This window comes from Heteronotia binoei, chromosome 21 (genome assembly GCF_032191835.1).
Source record: "Heteronotia binoei isolate CCM8104 ecotype False Entrance Well chromosome 21, APGP_CSIRO_Hbin_v1, whole genome shotgun sequence".
NCBI classification, from domain to species: Eukaryota; Metazoa; Chordata; class Lepidosauria; order Squamata; family Gekkonidae; genus Heteronotia; species Heteronotia binoei.
Window position 1 is genome coordinate 187,945,683 of NC_083243.1, and position 24,236 is coordinate 187,969,918.

The following is a 24,236-nucleotide window of genomic DNA, read 5'->3' on the forward strand; positions in this document are numbered from 1 at the left end:
TGGGAAGAAAACAACTAGGGTCTTAAAGACAGAGTAGGTAGCCAAAGGAAGGCAGGGGGGGCCCAAATATTGTTATAGCCTCAGTCATATGCCTGGAGGAAAATTCAGTTTTGCAGGTCCTGCGGAACTGTGTCCGGTATCAAAGGATCTGGGTTTCACTTGGGAGGGCGTTCCATCAGGCCAGGGCTGAAAAGGTTTAGGGTTGCCACTTGCCAGCCCCCAGGTGGGAGTCGGGAATTTTGTGGGCTCCTGCCTGCCACTCACCAGCTGGCCAGCAGGGGGAAGCCCCACACTCAACAGGCACAACATCCTGACTGCGATGATGTCACACAGAAGTGACATCATGATGCCAAGGAACATCACGCAGTGATGCTCTGGTTTTTGGGAAAAACTCTATGGTCTGAGCCCAAATTTACTATATAGTTTTGCCCATAAAACTAGAGCATCAGTGGTGTGATGATGTCACATCCAGGTGATGTAATCATGGTGCATTTTGGGGCATTGTGAGCGGGGTTTTTCCTCACCAGTCAGTTGGAGGCTGCAAACAGGGGAACTCTCACCTGGACCAGGGAGCTGGTAACCCTATGTATGGACTATGTCCCACTGTCCTAAGAAGGCAGATCCAAAGCAGATTTTCAGAGACTCTGCTGACCCTTCCTTTTATAGCTGGCTTATTACTTCCAGCACTCTTACATACAGATGCCATGTTAAGTGGACATGTCCAGGAGCCCAATTAGTTACTGTGCTCATATTCACTTCACTGCCCTTACCTCCTTGCCTTCCCATGTACGGAATCCTGGTCAAAAACTTACTCTGGTTACCTGTGACCTAGGAATGCATGTTAGTTCCCCATCCCCACAAACCAGGATTCTCCCTGGTTTATGGCATATAACTAATTCCAGGTACAATTTTCTGCATTCAGACATGACAGGTAACTGAAATTGTTTTTTTCCCTGGGATCTTCCACACTAAAGCAGGGGTCCCCAACCCCTGGGCCGGTGACTGGTTTCAGGCCGCAGCCTATTTGCAACAGGCCATGCAGCCTTGCCGCCGCCCCCCACCCCCACGGCGCCTACTCTTCCCCCCGTTTTCACCATTTTAAGGCTGGAGAAGGGAAGGAGGCAAGGGCAGCGTCGCTCACCACTGCTGCGACGGTTTTCCCGCCGATCAGCTGATCAGATGGGGGGGTCAGCCTAAAAGGCGCCTCACAGACCTTTCCCCAGCCTTAAAATGGTGAAAAAGGGGGGAGGAGAAGGCGGTGAGGCTGCGCGGGAGGGGGGGGGGGCAGCGAAGGATGGACAAGGAAACGGGGGAGGAAAACGGGGAGAAGGAGGCTGCAAGGCTGCATGGGGGGGCGGTGAAGTAGGGAGGAGGAAAATGGGGGAGGGAGGAGGCTGCAAAGCTGCGTGGGGGGCAGCAAGGGAGGGAGGAGGAAAACGGGGGAGGAGGAGGCTGCGAGGCCGCACGGGGGCCACGAAAGAGGGAGGAGGAAACGAAGGAGGAAAAGGGGGCAGGGAGGAGGCGCCACGGGGGGGGGGCAGGGGAGGCCGAATTGGGTGCCCTTACCCTGCTGGCCCTGGGGCCACGGTCGGTGGTCTGGGCCTGGAGCCAAAAAGGTTGGGGACCAATGCACTAGAGGACATGAGGAGGGAAGAGCATGGCTTGTGCATGTGTGTAACAACAAGATGCGTTGCACACATTTGATTAAAATTGGTTTACAGTATTGTCTTAATGCAGCCTAAAAGTGTTGGCTGCTGAAGTGGTGAGTGTGGATGAGACTTCATTTATCCCAAATACTAGTGTGCATGCAAATTTAGGAAGGAGAAAGTTCCTCCAGCCTAAGCAGCATTCTTCTAATTTAAGAAGTTCTTCTGTTGGAGAAAGGCTTTATAAGCTGGAGGAAACCTTCAGGCATTGCTCAATGGAATGGTAGGATTCATGTCAGCAGCTCTTTGATTTATTTCCTCCTTGCTTTCACAGATGTCTCCTCTCCAGTTTCCTGTGTCTGAGCCCTTTCTTTTCTAAAATTAATCAGAGGGAGAAAAAGAAAGATGAAGACGAGAGAGAGTGTTTGGGAGTGTATTCTGGGGAAAAAGAATTCCATTAAAAACATAAGAACATAAGAGAAACCATGTTGGATCAGGCCAATGGTCCATCCAATCCAACACCCTGTGTCACACAGTGGCCAATATATATGTGTGTGTATAAACACACACATACACACACACATATTTATACTGTGGCTAATAGCCACTGATGGACCTCTGCTTCATATTTTTATCCAATCCCTTCTTAAAGCTGGCTATGCTTGTAGCCGCCACCACCTCCTGTGGCAGTGAATTCCACATGTTAATCACCCTTTGAGTGAAGAAGTACTTCCTTTTATCTGTTTTAACCTGACTGCTCAGCAATTTCATTGAATGCCCACGAGTTCTTGTATTTTGAGAAAGGGAGAAAAGTACTTCTTTCTCTACTTTCTCCATCCCATGCATAATCTTGTAAACCTCTATCATGTCACCCCGCAGTCGACATTTCTCCAAGCTAAAGAGCCCCAAGCGTTTTAACCTTTCTTCATAGGGAAAGTATTCCAAACCTTTAATCATTCTAATTGCCCTTTTTGTCAAGCAATGTTTAATCCTTCTCTGACTGTCTAATTTTATCTGAATGTAACTGCAATGTCTCAAAGGCATTACTAACCCTGAATTACGCTTGGGCACATCAAAGTAGAGAAGCGGCGGCACCTCCTTCGCGCCCCTTTCGCTTTTACTAACAAATTTGTTCTTTGAAGATAAGGCCTCCAGGGACAGTTTCCCGGGCCAGACCTGGGCCCAGGAAGAATAACCACAGGGGAGATAAGGAAGTGACCGTGTGAATTTCACACGTAAATATAGAATTGTTTAGTGTTTGTAGCAATGTTTAGAGAACCTTTGATGTGCCATCTTTAAGTATGCATTCTACTGTTACTTTGTATCAGTTCCAATACCTTGCTCAATAGAAGCACTTGGATTATCAATAAACCATACTTTGTTTCAACTCAAGGACTGGTTGACTTGAAATCTGCATGCTTGACACTTTTCTGGACTTTTTCCAATGCTATAATATCCTTTTTGCGGTGACCAGAATTGTACACAGTATTCCAAATGAGACTGCACCATCGATTTATACAAGGGCATTATGATACTGGCTGATTTGTTTTCAATTCCCTTCCTAATAATTCCCAGCATGGCATTGGCCTTTTTTATTGGAATCACACACTGTCTTGATCTCTCTCTTGGTCAGTCTCTGCCAGTTCACACCCCATCAACCTGTATTTGTAGCTGGGATTCTTGGCCCCAATGTACATTACTTTGCACTTGGCCACACTGAACCTCATCTGTCACATTGACGCCCATTCACCCAGCCTCAACAGATCCCTTTGGAGTGCCTCACAATCCTCTCTGGTTCTCACAACCCTGAACAATTTAGTGTCATCTGCAAACTTGGCCACTTCACTGCTTACTCCCAACTCCAAATCATTAATGAACAAGTCAAAGAGCATGGGACCCAGTACTGAGCCCTGCGGCACCTCACTGCTTAACGCCCTCCACTGCGAAGACTGCCCATTTATTTTCACGCTCTGTTTCCTATTAATTAGCCAGTTTTTGATCCACAAGAGGACCTGTCCTTTTACTCCATGACTCTTGAGCTTACTAAGGAGCCTTTGATAAGGAACTTTATCAAAAACTTTCTGGAAGTCAAGGTGATACAATCTCAAAAATGACAATGATCTCGGTCCGTATCTAAGGCAAACCATTCAATATCACAGTAATCCAAGTCTATGCCTCAACTACTGATGCAGAAGAGGCTGAAGTGGACCAGTTCTATGAAGATCTACAACACCTTCTAGAATTAACACCAAAAAAAGATGTCCTCCTCATCATAGGGGACTGGAATGCCAAAGTAGGAAGTCAAAGGGTAACCGGAACAACTGACAAGTTTGGCCTCGGAGAACAAAATTAAGCCAAGCAAAGGCTAATAGAATTTTGTCAAGACAACAAATTGGTCATAGCAAACACCCTCTTCCAACAACCTAAAAGGCAACTCTACACATAGACATCACCTGATGGGCAACACAGAAATCAGATTGATAATATACTCTGCAGTCAAAGATGGAGAAGTTCCTTACAGTCAGCAAAAACAAGACCTGGAGCTCACTGCGGCTCAGATCATGAGCTACTCATTGCAAAATTCAGGCTTAAACTGAATAAAACTGGGGAAGCCATTAGACCATTCAGGTTTGACCTTGATCACATCCCTTATGAATATACCATGGAGGTGAAGAATAGGTTTAAGGAAATAGAGCTGATAGACAGAATGCCTGAAGAACTATGGACAGAGGTTCATGACATTGTACAGAAGGCAGCAATCAGCACCATCCCAAAGAAAAAGAAATGCAAGAAAGCAAAGTGGCTATCTGATGAGGCTTTACAAATAGCTGAGGAGAGAAAGAAAGAAAGGCAAAGGTGAAAAGGAAAAATTTACCCAACCGACTGCAGATTTTCAGAGAACAGCAAGGAAAGATAAGGAGGCCTTCCTGAAGGAACAACGCAAAGCAACAGAGGAAAATAATAGAATGGGAAGGACAAGAGATCTCTTCAAGAAAATTGGAGAAATAAAGGGAACATTTTGTGCAAAGATGGCCATGATAAAGGACAAAAACGGTAGGGACATAACAGAAGCAGAAGAGGTCAGGAAGAGGTGGCAAGAATACACAGAAGAATTATACAAGAAGGATCTCAATGTCCTTAACAACCATAACAGTGAAATCGCTGATCTTGAGCCAGACAGACATCCTAGAGTGTGAAGTCAAATGGGCCTTAGAAAGCATTACTAACAACAAAGTGAGCAGAAATGACGGTATCCCAGTTGAGCTATTCAGAATCCTAAAGTGATGGACACATTATGTCAACAAATTTGGAAAATGCAACAGTGGCCACAGGATTGGAAAAGGTCAGTTTATATTCCAATCCCAAAGAAGGGTAATGCCAAAGAATGTTCAAACTATCGCACCATTGCACTTATTTCACATGCCAGCAAGGTCATGTTAAAGATCCTACAAGCTAGGCTTCAGCAGCATGTAGATCGGGAACTACCAGATGTTCAAGCTGGGTTTCGAAGAGGTAGAGGAAATAGAGATCAGATTGCCAATATTCGCTGGATTATGGAGAAAGCTCGGGAGTATCAGAGAAATGTCTATTTCTGTTTCATTGACTACGCTAAAGCCTTTGTGTGGATCACAACAAACTGTGGCAAGTCCTTAAAGAGATGGGAGTACCAGACCACCTCACATGTCTTCTGAGAAACTTGTATAAGTGTCAAGAAGCAACGGTCAGAATGGGATATGGAACAACTGTTCGACAAGGATGTATATTGTCACCCTGCTTATTTAATTTATATGCAGAGTATATCATGTGAAATATGACGGCCTGGATGAATTGCCGGGGAAAACATCAACAACTTCAGATATGCAGATGACACCACTCTAATGGCAGAAAGTGAGGAGAACCTAAAGAACCTCTTGTTGAGGGAGAAAGAGGAGAGCACGAAAGTAGGCTTGAAACTCAACATCAAAAAAACTAAGATCATGGCATCCAGCCCCTTGGCAAATAGAAGGGGAAGACATGGAAGTCATGACAGACTTCACATTTCTGGGATCCAAGATCACTGCAGATGGTGACTGTAGCCAATAAATTAAAAGACGTTTGCTCCTTGGGAGGACAGCTATGGTGAACCTGGGCAGTATAATAAAAAGTAGAGACATAACCCTGCCAACAAAAGTCCGTATAGTCAAAGCGATGGTATTCCCAGTAGTAATGTATGGCTGTGAGAGCTGGACCATAAGGAATGCCGAGCGCAGAGGAATAGATGCTTTTGAGCTGTGATGCTGGAGAAAAATCTTGAGAGTCCCTTGGACTGCAAGAGGATCCAATCAGTCAGTCCTAAGGGAAATCAACCCAGACTGTTCACTGGAAGGTCAGATACTAAAGCTGAAGCTCAAATACTTTGGCCACCAAATGAGAAGGGAGCACTCCCTGGAGAAGATCCTGATGCTGGGAAAGACAGAAGGCAAAAGAAGAAGGGGACGGCAAAAGATGAGACGGCTGGACAGTGTTACTGATGTACCAAATACGAATTTGAGCAGACTTTGGAGGATGGTGGAAGACAGGAGGGCCTGGCGTGACTTTGTCCGTTCAGTTGTGTCACGAGCTGGGGCCAGACCAGGCGAAGTCCAGGGGCAGTCCAAGGTCTGTAGCTGGTGAGCAAAGAGGGTTCAAAGCGCCAAAACCAAATCACAGTCCAGGTATCACAGGTCAGAGGTTCAGAAGCCGAAGTCAGGGGGTCTAGAAGTCAAAGCCAACGGGTCCAGAAGCCAAAGTCAGAAGCCAAAGTGGATGCTCGAACGTCAGGTAAGTGACTAGTTGCTTCCACAAAGCCTTCTCCCAAAGCCCACAGCTATATAGCCCTCTGCTGTCTGTTGCCCATTTGGACTAATTGCTGACTCAGAGGGCGGCCAGGATCCTGCTGAGACTCAAGCATCCTCACTCCTAGAGGGGCCAGGATCCTTTTAGAACTCAGGGCTCAGGGAGCGTCTTGCTCGTGAGCGTGCCGCCCTCCTCCGATCCCTGAGGTCCTGACGAAGGCGGTCACGCACACGAGCCACCCGAGAGGGCGAGGCAGGGGGGCTTGGATCTTCTCCAGCAGGAGGCAGGGGCACTGGTGCAGATGGCAGGGGCACAGTTTCTTCTGCAGGCTCAGCTTCTTCTGCAGGGTCCCCAGCACCCATGACAGGTTGCAAAGAGTCGGACTTGACTGTGCGACTGAACAACAACAAAACTACAAAGAAATAATTTCTCTTTAAACTGTTCAAGGAAGAGTACTTCCCCTATAAGGAAAAGCTAATGACTGGAACTTTTTCTAAAGCAAGAAGACTGTAAAGAAGATAAATGAAAGAAGTTTGTTTGATTGGTGTACTGAATCATTATGCTATGGAGACAGCAGAGATTCCCCCCACCAGGCGACATTTCACAGAAAAAGAGGTGCTGGAGCTCATTTGCACACCTCATTTGCATAACACCCCCGACATCACCAGAAGGTGCACTAAATTATATCAGCTCAGCATCTACCTTAAAATGCTTCTTGAATTATAACTGACATAATAAAACCTTACTTCCATCATACTTTTTAAATTACTTTCTCCTATGTGGCCACAGTGGCATGATGAAGATTTCCAACTGTCTTTATTTCATTTTAATTTTGTTGATTTCTATTCTGCCTTCTCCTGGTGATGGTCTCAGGGTGGATTACAACAGATTTAAACAGTAAAACAGTAAGCTGCTGAGGAAGATTTAACAATGAAACCTGTAAAAACAATAAAATATTTAAATTAAATGCTTTATGTGTTTTGGTTATTTTTCCATTTCTTGTGGGGATAAATATTAGAAAGTTCGTCAAATTCTCCCAGGAGTTTGAACAGTGCAGCCCAGAAATGAGGGGTTTTTTTTTTTGGGGGGGGGGGGGTACGAAAGAGCACAATACAATTTAGAGGTTCCGGAGCTCTGCTCCTGTGAGCTCCTGCCCACAGTTTTGAGCTGTGATAGTTTTGATAGTTTTGAGCTCCTGCCCAAAATGAGGCCTGCCCCCCACCCCACTTTCACGTTAGTAGGGTTATCAAGTGAAGCCGCGTGGTTTTTTGTTCAGACAAAAAAGACTTCACAAACATATAATAAACTTCTGGTATAGATGTTACTGACAGTTATGGTGATGGCCCACGGGCTGGTAAGCCTTTAAAAATTATTAGGGGAGGGATTCATGAAGGATAAGTCGATTATTTCAATTTCTCTGCTGTTGATCTTTCCGTACACAAACATAAAAAAATACATAGAATCTGCTGTCACACATGAGGGATAGTTGTCCCTTGGACAAGAGGTATCAACTATGCTGTAAGTGCCATCTGCTCAATATTAATAAAGCTAATTTATAATCATTGTTTTTATTGTTGTTACCTGTCCTGAGCCCTGTTATGCAAGAGAGGGTTGGTTATAAATTCAGTAAATTAATAAATACATTTTCGGTCTTGCATTCCACATCCCCTTCAAACCCTGGCCTATAACACTGTCTAATATCAGGCTGATGTTAGTAGCCATGGCTGTCCCACAATAAAGGATGGCACAATCATGTTTTGCACTACAGGCAGGTCTCTCACTCCTTACTGACTCATAGGCCGTTTTCGCACTAGCGTTTACTCCGGCGTAGCACCCCATTTACCTCCGGATCTTTTCCTGGTTTTCCCACCTGTTGCTCCGGCGCTGCGGTTTGCTCCGGCGCTGCAGGGGTTTCACGCCGGAGTATCTAGATCCACCTCCTTCTGGAGTTTTTGAAAACCTCCAGATCCACTCCGGATCCACTCCGCGGAGTTTTCTGTGGGAAATCCATCCACGCCGGATCGACTGCTGTGTGGGCGGCACCCTCTCCCTTTCCGTCCTCCCACCCCATCCACCCCCTTGGCCAGTCATCAGCCTTTCACGGCGCTTCCCCAAAGTGCCGGCACGGGCATTTTTTTTTTTAAACTTCACAGTTTTGCGTAATAGCGATATTTCGAAATTAACAAATAGAAAAAAAAAACCCCTCCTGGAATAGCCTCAATTGCCACTTCAATTGGTTTCGTTAGAATTTTTTTTATTATTATTGACTTTAGTTGCGTTATTTCGCTGTTGCGTTATCTCGATAATGCGAAAACGACCATTGTTGGGGGGGGGGGGAATCTAGTGCCGGTGCGGGCCAAAGCGTTCATGTGTGTGTGTTTTAAAAAGGCAATGCCTCCCTCAGCTGTGCCACCAGGATTTCTGGACCTGCACAAAATCGCCATGTATAAAATGGGAAGTTGGAGTCCTGCATTCTTCTCCCTGGCTACATTCCGCTCGGTTAGAAAATAGACGCGAGCTCGCTCTTCACACGCGCCACAGAAGGGGAAGGAGAGAATGGGGCGGGGGGGGAGCTCTGGCAGCAGGAATCAGTCAGGTCCCCGTTGCAAGCGCCAGCCGGGGAGGGGAAAGAGAGCGGAGGAAATCCCAGCTTCGCCACCCGGGAGGGAGCTGCCACACACACACACACACACACACACAAACCCTTCGCAACTTCAGAATTTGGGGGGGGGAATCTAGTGCTAGGATTCTCCACTGTGAATGCTTCTGTTAATACATAAAGGGCTGTGGAGGATTCTACAGCTGCAGCCAATCCATAAGCAGCAGCAGCACACGTGATGCGGTTTGTCCACGAAAAGAAGGGGAGGGAACAGCTCGATGTTACGTTAGTACATTAGTACGTCCTTACGCAACCAGACTTGCGCTTAAAAAAAAAATGATTGACAGGGCATCGAACTCAAGTCGATGCCAGTGGGAAAACGATTTGAGCCGGGGCTTCAGGGAAGGCGACTCCGCAAAGAGTCACTAGTGGGAAAACGAGAAAAATGATCCGGACATAATTGCGCCGCGGAATAAGGGGAGCAAACGCTAAGTGCGAAAACGACCATACTGTTTTGAGCCATTAAGAGCGTGAGAAAAGCAGGCTATATATAATAATAGTATTGGATGAAAAGGTACAATCTGGCAGCCAAAGACTCTTTACTATTTACTCACAGAAATATTATATATAGCACTTTTGAGCACTGAGACCTTTCTCAGTTTCTTACAGTTAGCTTTAAAGGTATATCAGCATTCTTTTCACCATCTTATTGACATAATGAATAAAAGGAGGCTATAGCTAAAAGTTCCAGGGGCAGCGATAACAGCGTTCATTTCCTTGGGATGAAAAGGGACTGAGACTGTATAGTGTCTTTGGAATATTTAATTGTATGTAAAAATATAAGAGTACATGTAAAACAAAGTAGATCTGCTAAAGAATAGCAGATCCACACATCAGACCTCCAGAGAGAACCTGCCTTACAGGTTTTAACTGAGCAAAACTATGCAGATTGCATTCCCACCTTGTAAACAGTCACTGGACTTTTTTTTTTTACTTATCTGAATATTACACAGTTACATTTCACTCTGTATTTCCTGCATTTCATGGCCTTTTGACTCACTGCACCCTATACTACTTTAGCACATGTATCTTAATTTTTGCCATTTGAGAAGCAGGAAAAAAACGGAAGCTGAAATTACAAACAACAGATTCTGTAGTAAACTCATGAAAGTGTACTATTGGGACAGAAGCAGTTGAGTCACAATAGCTATTTTGAATATCAATAAAAACACTGAACTCCTTAATAATGTATTATCACCAAACACAGTGAAGTATAGCAACTGTTGCCAAAACTGTTTGCATTTAAATAACAAACATATCCTGAAAAATGTGTTATGTCTACAGTATACATAGGAATTATCAGCAGATTACACCAAATACATTACAAAGACTGTGAGTTGGGCAAAGGCATTTCCACTGCATCTTAAAATAGTATAGTTGAACTTAATATTTCACATTTGCTGCTCCAAGAAGCTCAGGGAGCAGTGTTATTCCGTTTTATTCTTGCAACAATCCTACAGCATATATTGTTTAAAAGTCATGACCTGCCCAAGGTCACTCAGTAAACACAAAGTTGAAACCATATACATCTCTGGTCTAGTTTCAGTATTTTACTCAATATATTGTATGGTGTTTTCTAACTGAGTAACCAGGACAACCAAACAGTGGAACTGAAACACAAACTTAAGCACAGACTTGTCAGGCCTTCTGTTATAGTGGGAAGCCTTCCTCTGGCAAGATCCATTGCCCACTGCCACTCAGAGTGGCAGCAAGAGGGGAAAAAAAACCCCAGCAATGTCACTGACAAAGCGTGGGTCTAGGAATCACCAGAAATTCTGTAGTACTGTATGGCAGAAGCAACATTGTTCCTCACCCCCATCGTGTCCCTGCCCACGGCCCTCCCACTGGCTGCCAACCTTAGCCTGGCAAACCTATCTAGGAGAGGCTATAAATGGTTAGTTAAATTTCTCCTGTTTTTAACATTAGCACAATATCAATCTGCAGGTAGATGACAGAACTATATTTCAAAATGGCAGTTAATACTGAAAGAAAGGGACAGTGGCTCAGTGGCAGAGCATCTGCCTGGTAAGCAGAAGGTCTCAGGTTCAATCCCCGTCATCTCCAACTAAAAAGGGTTCAGGCAAATAGGTGTGAAAAACCTCAGCTTGAGACCCTGGAGAGCAGGGGAGGGACGGTGGCTCAGTGGTAGAGCATCTGCCTGGTAAGCAGAAAGTCTCAGGTTCAATCCCCATCATCTCCAACTAAAAAGGGTCCAGGCAAATAGGTGTGAAAAACCTCAGCTTGAGACCCTGGAGAGCAGGGGAGGGACGGTGGCTCCGTGGCAGAGCATCTGCCTGGTAAGCAGAAGGTCTCAGGTTCAATCCCCGTCATCTCCAACTAAAAAGGGTTCAGGCAAATAGGTGTGAAAAACCTCAACTTGAGACCCTGGAAAGCCACTGCCAGTCTGAGTAGACAATACTGATTTTGATGGACCAAGGGTCTGATTCAGTATAAGGCAGTTTCATATGTTCATATGCCCTTGTCTCGGACCCGGAAACTGCAGCTGGTGCAGAATGCCGCGGCCCGGCTGTTATTGGGTCTCCCAAAGTGGGAGCACATCCAGCCGGGTCTCCGGACTCTGCACTGGCTTCCAGTGATATACCGAGTCCGGTACAAGGTGCTGGTTATTACCTTTAAAGCCCTATATGGCCTGGGACCTGCCTACCTGAAGGACCGTCTCTCCCCACATGTTCCCCAGAGAGCACTGAGGTCAGGAACACAAAATCTCCTCACTATCCCCGGGCCAAAAGAAGCCCGTCTGAAAGCCACCAGGGAAAGGGCTTTCTCCGTTAAGGGCCCCCGTATGGTGGAATCAGCTGCCGGAAGAGGTGAGGGCCCTGCGGGACTTGGCGCAGTTCCGCAGGGCCTGTAAGACGACCCTCTTCCGGCTAGCCTATACCTAGCCTACATTTAGCTAGGATAACAACTTGAGGAAACTTGCCAGCCATCTGTTCATAGGAAACTGAATTACTCTGTTTTAATGTTTTAACTGCTTAAATTATTTAACTGTTTTATATTTGAAATTGTTTACTTTTAAGTTTGATTAATTGTTGGAAGCCGCCCTGAGCCATTCGTGGGAAGGGCGGGATATAAATCCCAAATAAATAAATAAATAAATAAATAAATGTTTCATATGTTCAATACTCATTGGTACTCAGGCCCATAGCCAGGATTTCTGGATTTGGGGGGCCTTGAAAACAGTCGGGGGGCACCACTGGAGGAGCACAGCTCAAGACACAGTGCCTCAGCAACAACAACCCAGCCAGCCAGCCAGCCCTCAGCTGCCCAAACTCTCCCCCCACAACCCGCCTCCTCCTCCCATCCCCTTCAGCCTTTGCACAGTACCCTACTCGGCAAGGCAATTGTCTCTCTCCAAAGCCCTGTCACCTCCCCTGAGGATTCCCCCTGCCAGCTCCACAGCAGCAACAGAGGCACAAGTGGAGTGACAGCAGAGCAAGGGTAAACTGCTGCCACTTAAATTGGAACCCAACATGCTGCCCCGAGTCACTGGGCCAGGAGGAAGGCGAGCTGTGCAGTGATGAGAAGCTTCCAGCTCGGCACAGCCCATCCCCATGAGCCCGGCCAGTGAGCCCTAAACGGCCGCAGCGGGCTTCAGGAAGTTGCCACTGTGACACAGCCCATCCCCATGAGCCTGGCCAGTGAGCCCTAAATGGCTGCAGAGGGCTTCAGGAAGCTGCCACTGTGACACAGCCCAGCCACTTGAGCCTGGCCAGTGAGCCCTGAATGGTCGTGGGCTCCAGGAAGCTGCCACTGCAGCGCATCCTGGCCCCTCCAGCCTGGCCAGTAAGTCCTGAACAGCAGCAGTGGGCTCCAGGAAGATGCCACCGTAGTGCAACCCAGCCCCACAAGCCTGGCCAACAAGCCCTGAATGGTGGTAGCAATTGGCTCCAGGAAGCTGCCACTGTGGTGCAACCCAGCCCCAAGGAACCCAGCAGCGGGCTCCTGGAAGAAGGCTTCAGCCAGGCAGTGGGTTGGGGACCCTGAGTTGGGAGGCCTCTAGCAGAATTTGGAGTGGGGGCCCCAGAGGCCCCCCTGTGGCTATGGGCCTGTTGGTATCATATGCTTTGTTGCAAATCAACTTGGGAGTTCACATTAAAATTAACTGGCTTTCACATTGTGAAGATATGATCAAACAGGTTTCATTTTTTTTCCCAGCAGAAGTAATACCGTATTTCTTTTTCTTTTAGGAAACTTAGAACCAATACTCCCTCTAAGCTGCGGAGTCTTGTGAACAAAATTCTACTTTGTGAGTTGCTGCCATTAAAGTTGTGACCTACTGCATAAATTTGCTTGCTCTTGGGATGATTTTTTTCCTGAGCTAAGACAAAAATGTGTGAGCTAGAGCCCAAAAAACCTGTGAGCTAGCTCACTTAACTCAGCTTAGCGGGAACACTGCTTAGAACAGGATATATGAAGTTCCCGTGATATTCCCTCAGTGCTGCAACCAAATGCTTATAAACGTAGTTTCAACAATTCCCAGACCAAGTAGGGCTTTCATTTAATCAAGAAGCCAATGGACAGCACTGCTTCTCTACTTATTCAGTTTGTTCTGGTCCTACCTTGGTTGAGATAGGTTAAAGTCTCTTCATGAAGCTTCACAGCAGGAGACGTAGCTGCACAGAGCACATACTGAAAGGGAGGAAGCTTTGAATCATTCTCAGGAGACAGTTGAGGTTCCTCCTGTTTGAAGATTGGCAGCGCAAGGACATCACTGAAACAACACAATTAACACATAATTAAACAGGGAATTATGCCATTAAAGGTTTGGTATGGTATTTAATTAAACAGGGAAACATTCTTGCTAGAACACAAAAGCTGCAGAGTAATTACAGCACTGTGGACTGGATCCTCTCACTAGGTTTGCCGGACCCCACTGTCATGGGTGCTGGGGACCCTGCAGAGGAAGTTGAGCCTGCAGAAGAAACTGTGCCCCTGCCACCTGCACCAGTGCTCCTGCCTCCTGCTGGAGAAGATCCCAGCCCCCCCTGCGTCGCCCTCTCGGGTGGCGCGTGTGCGTAACCGCCTCCGTCAAGACCTCAGGGATCGGAGGAGGGCGGCACGCTCACAAGCAAGACGCTCCCTGAGCCCTGAGTTTTGAGAGGATTCTGGCTCTTCTAAGAGCAAGGATGCTTGAGTTGTAACAGGATCCTGGCTGCCTCTCTGAGCCAGCAATTAGCCCAAATGGGCAACAGCCAGCAGAGGGCTATATAGCTGTAGGCTTTGGGAGGAGGCTTTGTGGAAGCAACTAGTCACCTCCCTGATGTTCTAGCATCCACTCCGGCTTGGCTTTGGTTTCTGGACTCCCTGACTTTGGCTTGTGACTTCTGGACTCCCTGACCTCGGCTTCTGGACCTCGGACCTGTGATACTTGTACAGAGATTCGGATTTGGCGCCTCGGACCCTCCTGCTTACTGGCTACAGACCTCGGACTGCCTCTGGACTTTGCCTGACCCGGCCCCAGCCATGACACCCACCAAGGGCAAGGGAGCTCCTACTTTTACAGGGCACTTCCCCGCCACCAGCCACTTGGGGGGAAATCTCACCACCAAACGGCTCAAAAATGTGACATGATGACATCACCCAGAAGTGACATTGTCACGTTGCTGATGTTGTGCAGCACTGCTCTAGTTTTTGGGCACAATTCTATGGTAAAATCGGCTATGGACCATATAGTTCTGCCCAAAAACCGGAGCACACGCACCCCAAATCGGTGACATGATAACATCGCTCCTGGGTGACGTCATCACTCTGTGCACACAGAAGATCCCAGAGAAAACCAAGGTTCCCCACCACTGGATCCCGTAGACATTTGATCAGGAACTGAGGTTCTTTTTTTATGCGTGTCAACTAGCAAGTTACAAGGTGAGAGGTACTTTTCAATATCAAGGTTGTGGGTGGGTGGGTCACTTCTACTTTACAGTGTCAAGTCACTTCCGCTTTATGAAAACCATATGAATTAATGATCTCCAGAACCTATTAACTACCTTGCTCAGGTCTCACAAACCGAAGGCTTTGGCTTCCTTTACTGAGTCAACCCATCTCATGCTGCGTCTTCCCTCTTTTCCTGTTGCCTTCGACTTTTCCTAGCACTGTTTTTTTCCAGTGAGTCTTGTCTTCTCAGGATGTGACCGAACTATAATAGCCTCAGTTTAGTCGTGTTAATTTGGTATCCGGATTGCATCTCTGGAATGCGCTTTCCAAGGCAGTCGAATTCAATCCTATTCCCACTGGTAATCTAAACTTTGCTCACAGTTCCTAAAATGGTTATTGCAGTATATTGGAAGAACATCAACCCCTTCATAAAAGACCTAGTGGCATTAGCTTCAGCTGGTATATTAGCTATGGATAAGACAGGTCACTGAAGTCTCCAAGTAAGAAACAGAACCACGTCTATAACAAAGATTTCAGGTTTTCACGGCTGGTAACATCATTAGGGTTTGTAGAATCTTTCGGGATCAAGTGCCGTGTTCTACTGGAGAAAGTTTTCCTTCCAGGCGTTTCGTTCTCAGGTGCGGAGAACATCCTCAGTGGGGTTGCAGTGGCGTTGCTGCAACGCCACTGAGGATGTTCTCCGCGGCTGAGAACGAAACGTCTGGAAGGAAAACTTTCTCCAGTAGAACACGGCACTTGATCCTGAAAGATTCTACAAACCCTAATCATGTCTATAACATCTATCACTAACACTTGTCCAAAGCAGATCCATACTTCAGGGACGAAAAAGGAAACTGGAAATCACATACATACACACCCCAGAAACTTTTGTTGTGGTGGATCAGTAATGCAATAATCCAATTGCAAATCATACACTTTTATTTAGAATCAACAGGGACATCATGACTAATACGAACAAAAGTTATTATAAACTACCATTCTGTTGGTACTTAATGCTAGCAAAAGCAGCTATGGTACATATTCTGGAACTGTATCATTAAAAAATAATAGATCTTTGTCATTAAAGAAATGTCAGGCTGTGAAATATTAATACATCAAGAAAGCAATAGGGCTATTTTAACAATTGTGTTGAAACTGACAAGATAGGTGTTTACTGCTACACAATGGAAGTCTGTCATCCCTGACTGAATTGCATAGGCAAATCGGCATTACAGCATTATTAACAATATTGACTTATTGTAAAACAAAAAGGAAGGATAATCAAGATAACAGATTTCTACAACATTTGATACTGTTCCCTGAATATTAGAATTCAAAAATTTTGGATGCTGTATGACATTATGTGTTATTTTACCTGATATAAATTTTTAAAAAATTAAAACGTTTCCAAATGAATTGTACCACATTATAAGGCCACGTGTCATGGGAACTTTTTTAAAGTTGGTGACCTCTCGGCTTGGCTTCGCGAACGAAGATTTAAGAAGGGTGCAATAGAAATGTGGAAAAAGCTACAGCTGTGAGATCTGAATCTACCATATGATGTCCAGAAGTAACTATATGCTATTCACAGATCTATTTTTGATTTAATTAAACCAACAGAGTTACATTAGTCTATTCAAAATAACAACTTTGTAGCTAAATATAAGGCCTGTAGATTCAGATGCCCTCTTTTTAACACAAGGAACTAAAACAGGTCTGCTATATATCAAGCTAACTTTATTTGCCAAATATAATATTTCAGTCTTCAAACCTAAATGCTCCAGTTGTGTAGCATTTGATGTGCTCATCCCTCCTACTCATTTCAATCCATCAGTAACAGGCATCAATTTCCTTTCCAGATATGGAAGGAACAGTCTCATGAAATTAATTTCATGCCATGTACAGATTTACATCTGTAAGCATGAAGACCCTGGATGGACTGGAAATGAAAGATGTTTGCCCTGCTTCTGTATGGCTTAATCATTCAATCCTTGTTCCAGTTTCTAATCACCTGGCTGGGAGAGATGAGGAAGCCTTTTAAGCCCATTAAATGAGGCATGCATGATTGGCAGTAAACATGACACAGTGTTCTCAACTGAAAGGCCACCATTTCGTTTTATGGAGAAATAAAACTAAAGGACTGTGTACAGAAAGACAGTTTCCTTAGCGCTATGAAAATACTTGGCAGCCAAATTACTTCACTGCATTAAAATGCTTTTAGCAACTTTGCACCTTAACTCCATGTGAGTCTCACATGTAGTTTGACCTTTCTCACCCATCGTTTATTACTTTTTTTAAAAAAAAAAATCACCTTCCCTAGGCTGTTTTTGTTCAGTGGTTTCTTCTTAGCAGATAAACCACCAACCTTTCACTGCAGATTGCAACTCCTGTGACTGCATTTGGATTTTTTTTTTAAAGACAAGAAACAATCACCAGTCATCAGGTGTCATCAGGTGTAGGTTGGCCCTTACATTATAGTTCTTAAAAGTATTATCTTGTTGAAATTTTTGTAAAAATGTGCAGTAGAACTGGCAATGAACCTCCAGAAGAAGCTATGGAGACTGAAAATTATTTTAAAACTAACCGTAAAACCTGTTGTAGGAAGAAATACAACGGGCCCTAGAAAAAGGGGGGGGGGGGGCGGTTTGATGAATGTGTAGGTGGCAGGAAGGAAGGAAGGTAGACAAACAGAATGAAAGAAAAAAGAGAGACAGAAAAAGAATGAAAGAAAGAATGGTAGGAAAACAATGACGAGAAAGGAGTGGGAGAAAGAAAAATGAAAGGAAGAAGGGTAGACAGATTTAAATAAAAAGACAGAAAGACAGCGATACAGAGAAAGAATGAGAGAAAGAACAGAAGGGAGAGGTAAAAAAAGGGAGAGAAAGGACTGAGAGAAAGAAAAATGAGAAGGAAGAAAGAATGAAAGAAAAAGACAGAAAGACAGACAGAGACCGACAAAGAATCCTGTTCCCCTCATTACTATTAACCTGACAACCAAATATTTTATAGAGGCATAGCTAACATTCTAGCCCTCGCTGGTATCACTCTATGATGTTGTGGCCCACTACTAATAAAAGACTGCCAGATCCTGCCTTAAAATGCTTTTTAAAAAATGATTCTGTTTGTTTTAGAACAAGGGTGTCGAACTCATTTGTTATGCAGGCCAGATCTGACACAAATGAGACCTTATCGGGCTGGCCCGTGTGTGTGTCATAAAATGCAATGCCTGGTAGTGGAGATACAAACTTTATAAAGAACACAGACAAACAGAATTCAATTAAAAAAAAAAAAGCATTAGCACTCTTGCAGTATTTTGCTTAACAGTCCCTGATAACGGACACCTCTTGCTCTGAATTACTGCATCACAATCTGGAGACAATGTCTGTCCTGTAGCAATTACAAGCTTCCCTTTTGCTCCCTCTCGCTTGCAGGCAGAGGGAAAGCAAAAAGGAGTCCTTTCCATCTCATGGGGCCATAGGACAGAGGACTCCACTGTATCTTATGGGCCTATAGGACAGAATGGGCTCAATTCTATGCTATCAGCCCATAGGATAGAATGGACTGCTTTGTATCCTATGAGCCCATAGGACAGAATGGAGTCCATTCCATCCTATGGGTCTGTCACACAGCCGGACCTAGCAGGGCCTTCTATTGACTGCCACCACTCTGGTAAGGGTCTGTATGAAAGGGGTAAAACAGTGAAACATATCTATGGACAATGTCCGTCCTGTAGCAATCCAGAGTACGCTGTTTGGGTGTGTATCTGTAAGATGCAAATCTACTTTTGATTTATTGATATGCATTACAGAAATCTCATGGCCAATGCTTTAGGTCACATTCTCAGGGTGCAGGCAGGCAGGAGTCCAAAGCAAGTCCAAGCTCAAAGTCCAGGAAGCCAAGCAGGAGCCAAGTCACCAATGCAGATTCACAAATCGGAATCAGAAGTCAATGTCCAAAAGCCAAAAGGTCAGGGTGCCAAGGAAATCAAGCAGGTCAGGGTCAGGAAGGAGCGTGGATGCAAGCCAGAGAATAGACTGGTTGCTTCCACAAGGTTACCAGGTCCTGGGTGGGAGCTATATGGGAGTCTCAATTAGCCTGCTCCCTGGGTGGCAGTGACTCTGCTAAAACTCAGGGCTGAGAGATCTGAAGCATCGGCGTGCCTCATGTCTTCGCTCTGAAAGTTCTTTCCGGAGCCTGCTTCGAACTCTTGAGATGGGAGGGGGAGAGCTTGGAGGAGATTGATCATCAACAGTTGACACTGGTGCCTGGAGAGTGATTGATGGGCCAGCTGCTGTTTGTTCAGCAGAGGAACTGGTTGGCAACTCTTCCAGGTCTGTTAACCCTTCCAGCTCCTCCTCGTCAGGGCTCATGACACTTTGAACCTAAGACCCAGAGGAAAACATGAAATGGCTGGGTATTGTGAGCTTTTGTACATAAGATGCTTTGTGTGCTGGTCAAGAACATGAGAAGAACATGTCACTATGTGTTTGTCTACAAAACTTCCTCAGAGAAATAACTACAAATCTTATATGGCAGTGCATGAAAAGAGAGTCAATGATGTATAGTGGTCAGTATCAGCCTACAATCTGGGAAGCCTAAATTCACAGTCCTATCTGCAAAGGAAATGTGCTGGGTGAACTTGGTCTGTACACACACTCTCATCCTAACCCACCTCCATGGCTTCTTGTTATTCCTCATCTAAATATTTCACGTTGCTTTCCTACTGAAAAAGACTGGATCGTGAAGGCATGAATACAGTGAAAGGGGGGAGGCAAACTCAGTTGTATCCAGGAGAGCCCTGGCATAACGAGCCAACAAATCTGTGTGTGTTTGTGTATGCGCAGCAAGGCAAAAAGCTCATGTGTTCAGATCACATGATGTGATGGTATCGCTTTACTCTGCTCTGGTAAGACCTCACCTGGAGTATTGTGTTCAGTTTTGGGTACCACATTTTAAGAAGGATATAGACAAGCTGGAATGGGTCCAGAGAAGGGCGACGAAGATGGTGAGGGGTCTGGAGACCAAGTCCTATGAGGAAAGGTTGAAGGAGCTGGGCATGTTTAGCCTGGAGAGGAGGCAACTGAGAGGTGATATGATCACCATCTTCAAGTACTTGAAGGGCTGTCATATAGAGGATGGTGTGGAATTGTTTTCTGTGGCCCCAGAAGGCAGGACCAGAACCAATGGGTTGAAATTAAATCAAAAGAGTTTCCAGCTCAACATTAGGAAGAACTTCCTGACTGTTAGAGCGATTCCTCAGTGGAACAGGCTTCCTCGGGAGGTGGTGGGCTCTCCTTCGTTAGAGGTTTTTAAACAGAGGCAAGATGGCCATCTGACAGCTATGAGGATTCTGTGAATTTGGGGTATTTGTGGGTTTCCTGCATTGTGCAGGGGATTGGACTAGATGACCCTGGATGTCCCTTCCAACTCTATGATTCAATGATTCTAAAGTCTAGTATGCTAGCCTAGCCCTGGGCATTCCAAACAGTCCATTTGGATCCGTACAATTTTGTTCTGATCAGATACTTCAACCCGTCTGTCAAGATAGCTGCTTAAAAATCTGGAATGCTCACTCAACATACCCCAGACATCGTTGTTATGCCTCTCTTTTTACAGTGCCCAAAGATAGCCATAATGGTTATGGTGTTAGACTAGGATCTGGAAGACCCACTGTGACATGAAGCTCATACTCTCTCACAATCCAGCCTACCTCACAGGATTTTTCTGAAGATGAAATTAGGGAAGAAGAACCACATCCGCTGCTCTCGGCTTCACTGAAGAAGGGTGGAATAGATGTATTACACTTTCCAGTTAGCCTTTCTCCAGTAACAATATTGGAAAAACACATGTACATCAAGAACAATCTCCACTTAATCAGACTTACATTATCTTTATTAACTCCAATAATTTTAGCTCATTTCCTATAATAGGCCACATGCAATTTCACATTCTACCACAATGCCAATGTATAAATTAGAATGAGAATGGGGAAGCTGATTCACAATCGACTCCAATCCTGCAAGCCAAACTATGTTGCCATTTTCTACAGAACGGTTAAGGGACGCACATCACATCTGGGAGGGGAGGGGTGATGCCGCTGCAATCTCATGGAATCTCACACCAAATATCAAGGTCTCCTAAATAGCATCTTTTAAACAAAGGATAAAAGTAAGCAAATAAAATTGATTTAGTAAAAGAAGTCATATTTACCTATTCTGTAAGAACTCCTTTTGAGGTGACACTGATAAACCATTCAGAATCAGATGTATTTTGCAAAAAAATAAAAAATGCTTCATACTAACTAGGGTTGCCAAGTCCAATTCAAGAAATATCTGGGGGCTTTGGGGGTGGAGCCAGGAGACATTAGGGGTGGAGCCAAGATCAAGGCTGTGACAAGCATCATTGAACTCCAAAGGGAGTTCTGGCCATCACATTTAAAGGGACAGCACACCTTTTCAATGCCTTCCTTCCACAGGAAATAATGAAGGATAGGGGCACCTTCTTTTGGGGCTCATAGAATTGGACCCCCTGGTCCAATCTTTTTGAAACTTGCGGGGTATTTTGGGGAGAGGCACTAGATGCTATACTGAAAATTTGGTGCCTCTACCCCAGAAAACAGCCCCCCCCCCAGAGCCCCAGATACCCACGGATCAATTCTCCATGTTTTTCTATGGGCGTTTTCGCACTGACCTTCAAGTGGTGCGACCACCCTCCTCACGCCGGCGGATCTGCAGGGATTTCGCACCAGGAGCGCCGGCGCACCCAAAAGAGCCGGCGACTTCCATCGCGAAACCAGCTCAAACGTTTTCCTGCTTCTTGGCGGTTTCCGTTTGAGCTGGTTTCGCGACGGAAGTCGCCGGCTCTTTTGGGTGCGCCGGCGCTTCTGGTGCGAAATCCCTGCAGATCCGCCGGCGTGAGGAGGGTGGTCGCACCATTTGAAGGTCAGTGCGAAAACGCCCTATGGGAATAAATCTCCATAGGGAATAACAGAGTTCCCAGCAGACATTTCCCTCCCCTGCCCCCGCTTTCTGACGACCCTGAAGCGGGGGGAGGGCCTCCAAACCGGGGGATCCCCTGCCCCCACCTGGGGATTGGCAACCCTAATACTAACTGATAAATGAACTCCAGTACCAGGCAAAGGCAGACACCAATTTAGTACACAGGTGATAAAAACTGGATGAGGATTAAACACACCAAATATTTGAATATGCACAAGTATTATTTTTTGTTCCATACAATTAGTTAAATATTGCCATATTTGACGGAACTTTTAAGGATACCTTGATAGTTTTACTTACAAAGGCCTGCTGGGGCTCTTGTTTTTTAGTTTGCTCTGAGTTTTCTGAAAACTCCTCTTCACCACCACCCTTCTCCTCAAGAATGCTCAAGATAACTGCCACAGACATTAGTGGATAAAGCATTTCCCCCACTTACAGTCTCATTAGAGATAAATAGCTCCTGAATGTATGTTTGCTTGCGAGACATTTGTATTCCTGATTTTCATCTATGGGCATCAAGAAAATACATATTACTTTTGAACTCTGGTCTCCCCAGATGCCTCAACCATTATATCACATTGGCATTTCACAATCCTGCTATCCACCCACAGATAATCTATACATAACTGCTAATTATGGACAAAGAATAAATGGAATCAGAGACAAATTTAAAAATAACAGAACTACATTATCATGGCAACATTTACATCATTTGTGACAGCATAAATAAACCAAACCACTACAATCTCAGCAAAACCATATGGAGACCCCCACTTAACTTAGTGTTAATGCCACTTACTAATTTTCTCTCATACTCGCAATAGCCTGTAGCTAGACCTGCTAGACCTAAAGATGACAGAGAGGCAGAATCCAGAGTTTTACAAAATGTGGCATTTCCCATCACAGAGTTGCTACCATGACACAACACATAGCACTGGAATATTTCCTTCACAGTTCACGGAAGAGAGCAGAGTTTCCTCAAGAGACTGGGTATGGTTTTGGAGAGCCCAGAGCAGGGGTAGCCAAAGTGTGGCTTGGAGGCCACATGGGGCTCTTTCAAAGCCCCCACCACCCCAATGGCTGGTGGCTTGGAGAATGCATTTAAAGTTACATATGCTTTATTTTCACCTCTCTCTCCTCCCTGTCCATCTATTTCCTTCCTTCCTTCCTTCCTTCCTTCCTTCCTTCCTTCCTTCCTTCCTTCCTTCCTTCCTTCCTTCCTGTCTTGCAGCTCTCAGATATTTGATGTTCTTGCCTTGCGGCTCTCAAACATCTGACGTTTATTCTATGTAGTTCTTACATTAAGCAAATTTGGCCACCCCTAGCCCAGAGGCTGTATCAGGGATTTAAGACTGTACTGGGTTTTAGGCATCATCATGAGTGCTAAATAAACAGCAAACTCTGGTTCTTGGAAGTCAGCCTTCAGCACTGTGAGGTAGAAAAACCTGCATGGGCTTGGATCCAGATCAGCATTTCCCAGGCAAGGGTTTCTACTTGCAGAGTGTGACTTTCTTGCTTTCTCCCTCCCACAACGGTCCCAAATGTTCCCCCAAATCTTATTCCTGAGGGACAGCAAAGCCCAGGAAACAGAGTTTCGGGTTGCTGCAAGAGACAGGGCAGAAAAATTGCAATCCCCGGGCAGATGTTGTACCAGTGGTAATAGGCTGGAGTAAGACCTATCTTACTGCTAATGTGTAACTCAAATTACTTTTAGACAGAGGACTGCAAATAATACTAGAGATTGACTGGACATTTGATTTTACATGAGATTAATGAGACTCCTGGTATATTGTGGTTGAACATATGTTTCTGTATTAGAAATACTTTTTGGATGAGAGACTAGATATTGATTGTTTTAAGTATTTGGATTGAACGAGTTGGGATATACCTTGAAGTGTTTTGATGCGAGTTTCTTTTTAGAGGCTAGTTGTCATGGAAGCAACTGCTTTGATTTTTCCATTCTCATCCATGATTCTCATTTGTTTTGCTTGTTGTCACCTATGGCAGATCAGGCTGCTGGATCCCTATCTCTCCACCTAAGACTTGGCTACAGTGACCCATGCAATGGTCACTTCCAGGCCTGATTAGTGTAACTTGCTTTACATTGGTTTACCCTTGAGGCTGACCTGGAAAGTTCAGCTGGTGTAAAATACAGCAGAGCATCTGCTAACTGTGATGCATGTATGAGTGCACATACAGCCAGTGCTCCACTGATTGCACTGGTTA

General features: G+C 45.2%; 1 protein-coding gene across 1 annotated transcript in view; it reads right to left on the reverse strand.

The window, feature by feature from the left end:
- TFCP2L1 (transcription factor CP2 like 1) overlaps positions 1–24,236 on the reverse strand; it is a 103,122-nt gene that overhangs the window by 58,942 nt on the left and 19,944 nt on the right. The window contains exon 2 of the mRNA XM_060261873.1: positions 13,701–13,852. Coding sequence (XP_060117856.1) covers positions 13,701–13,852 — 152 coding nt within the window. The remainder of the gene's footprint in view (positions 1–13,700; positions 13,853–24,236) is intronic.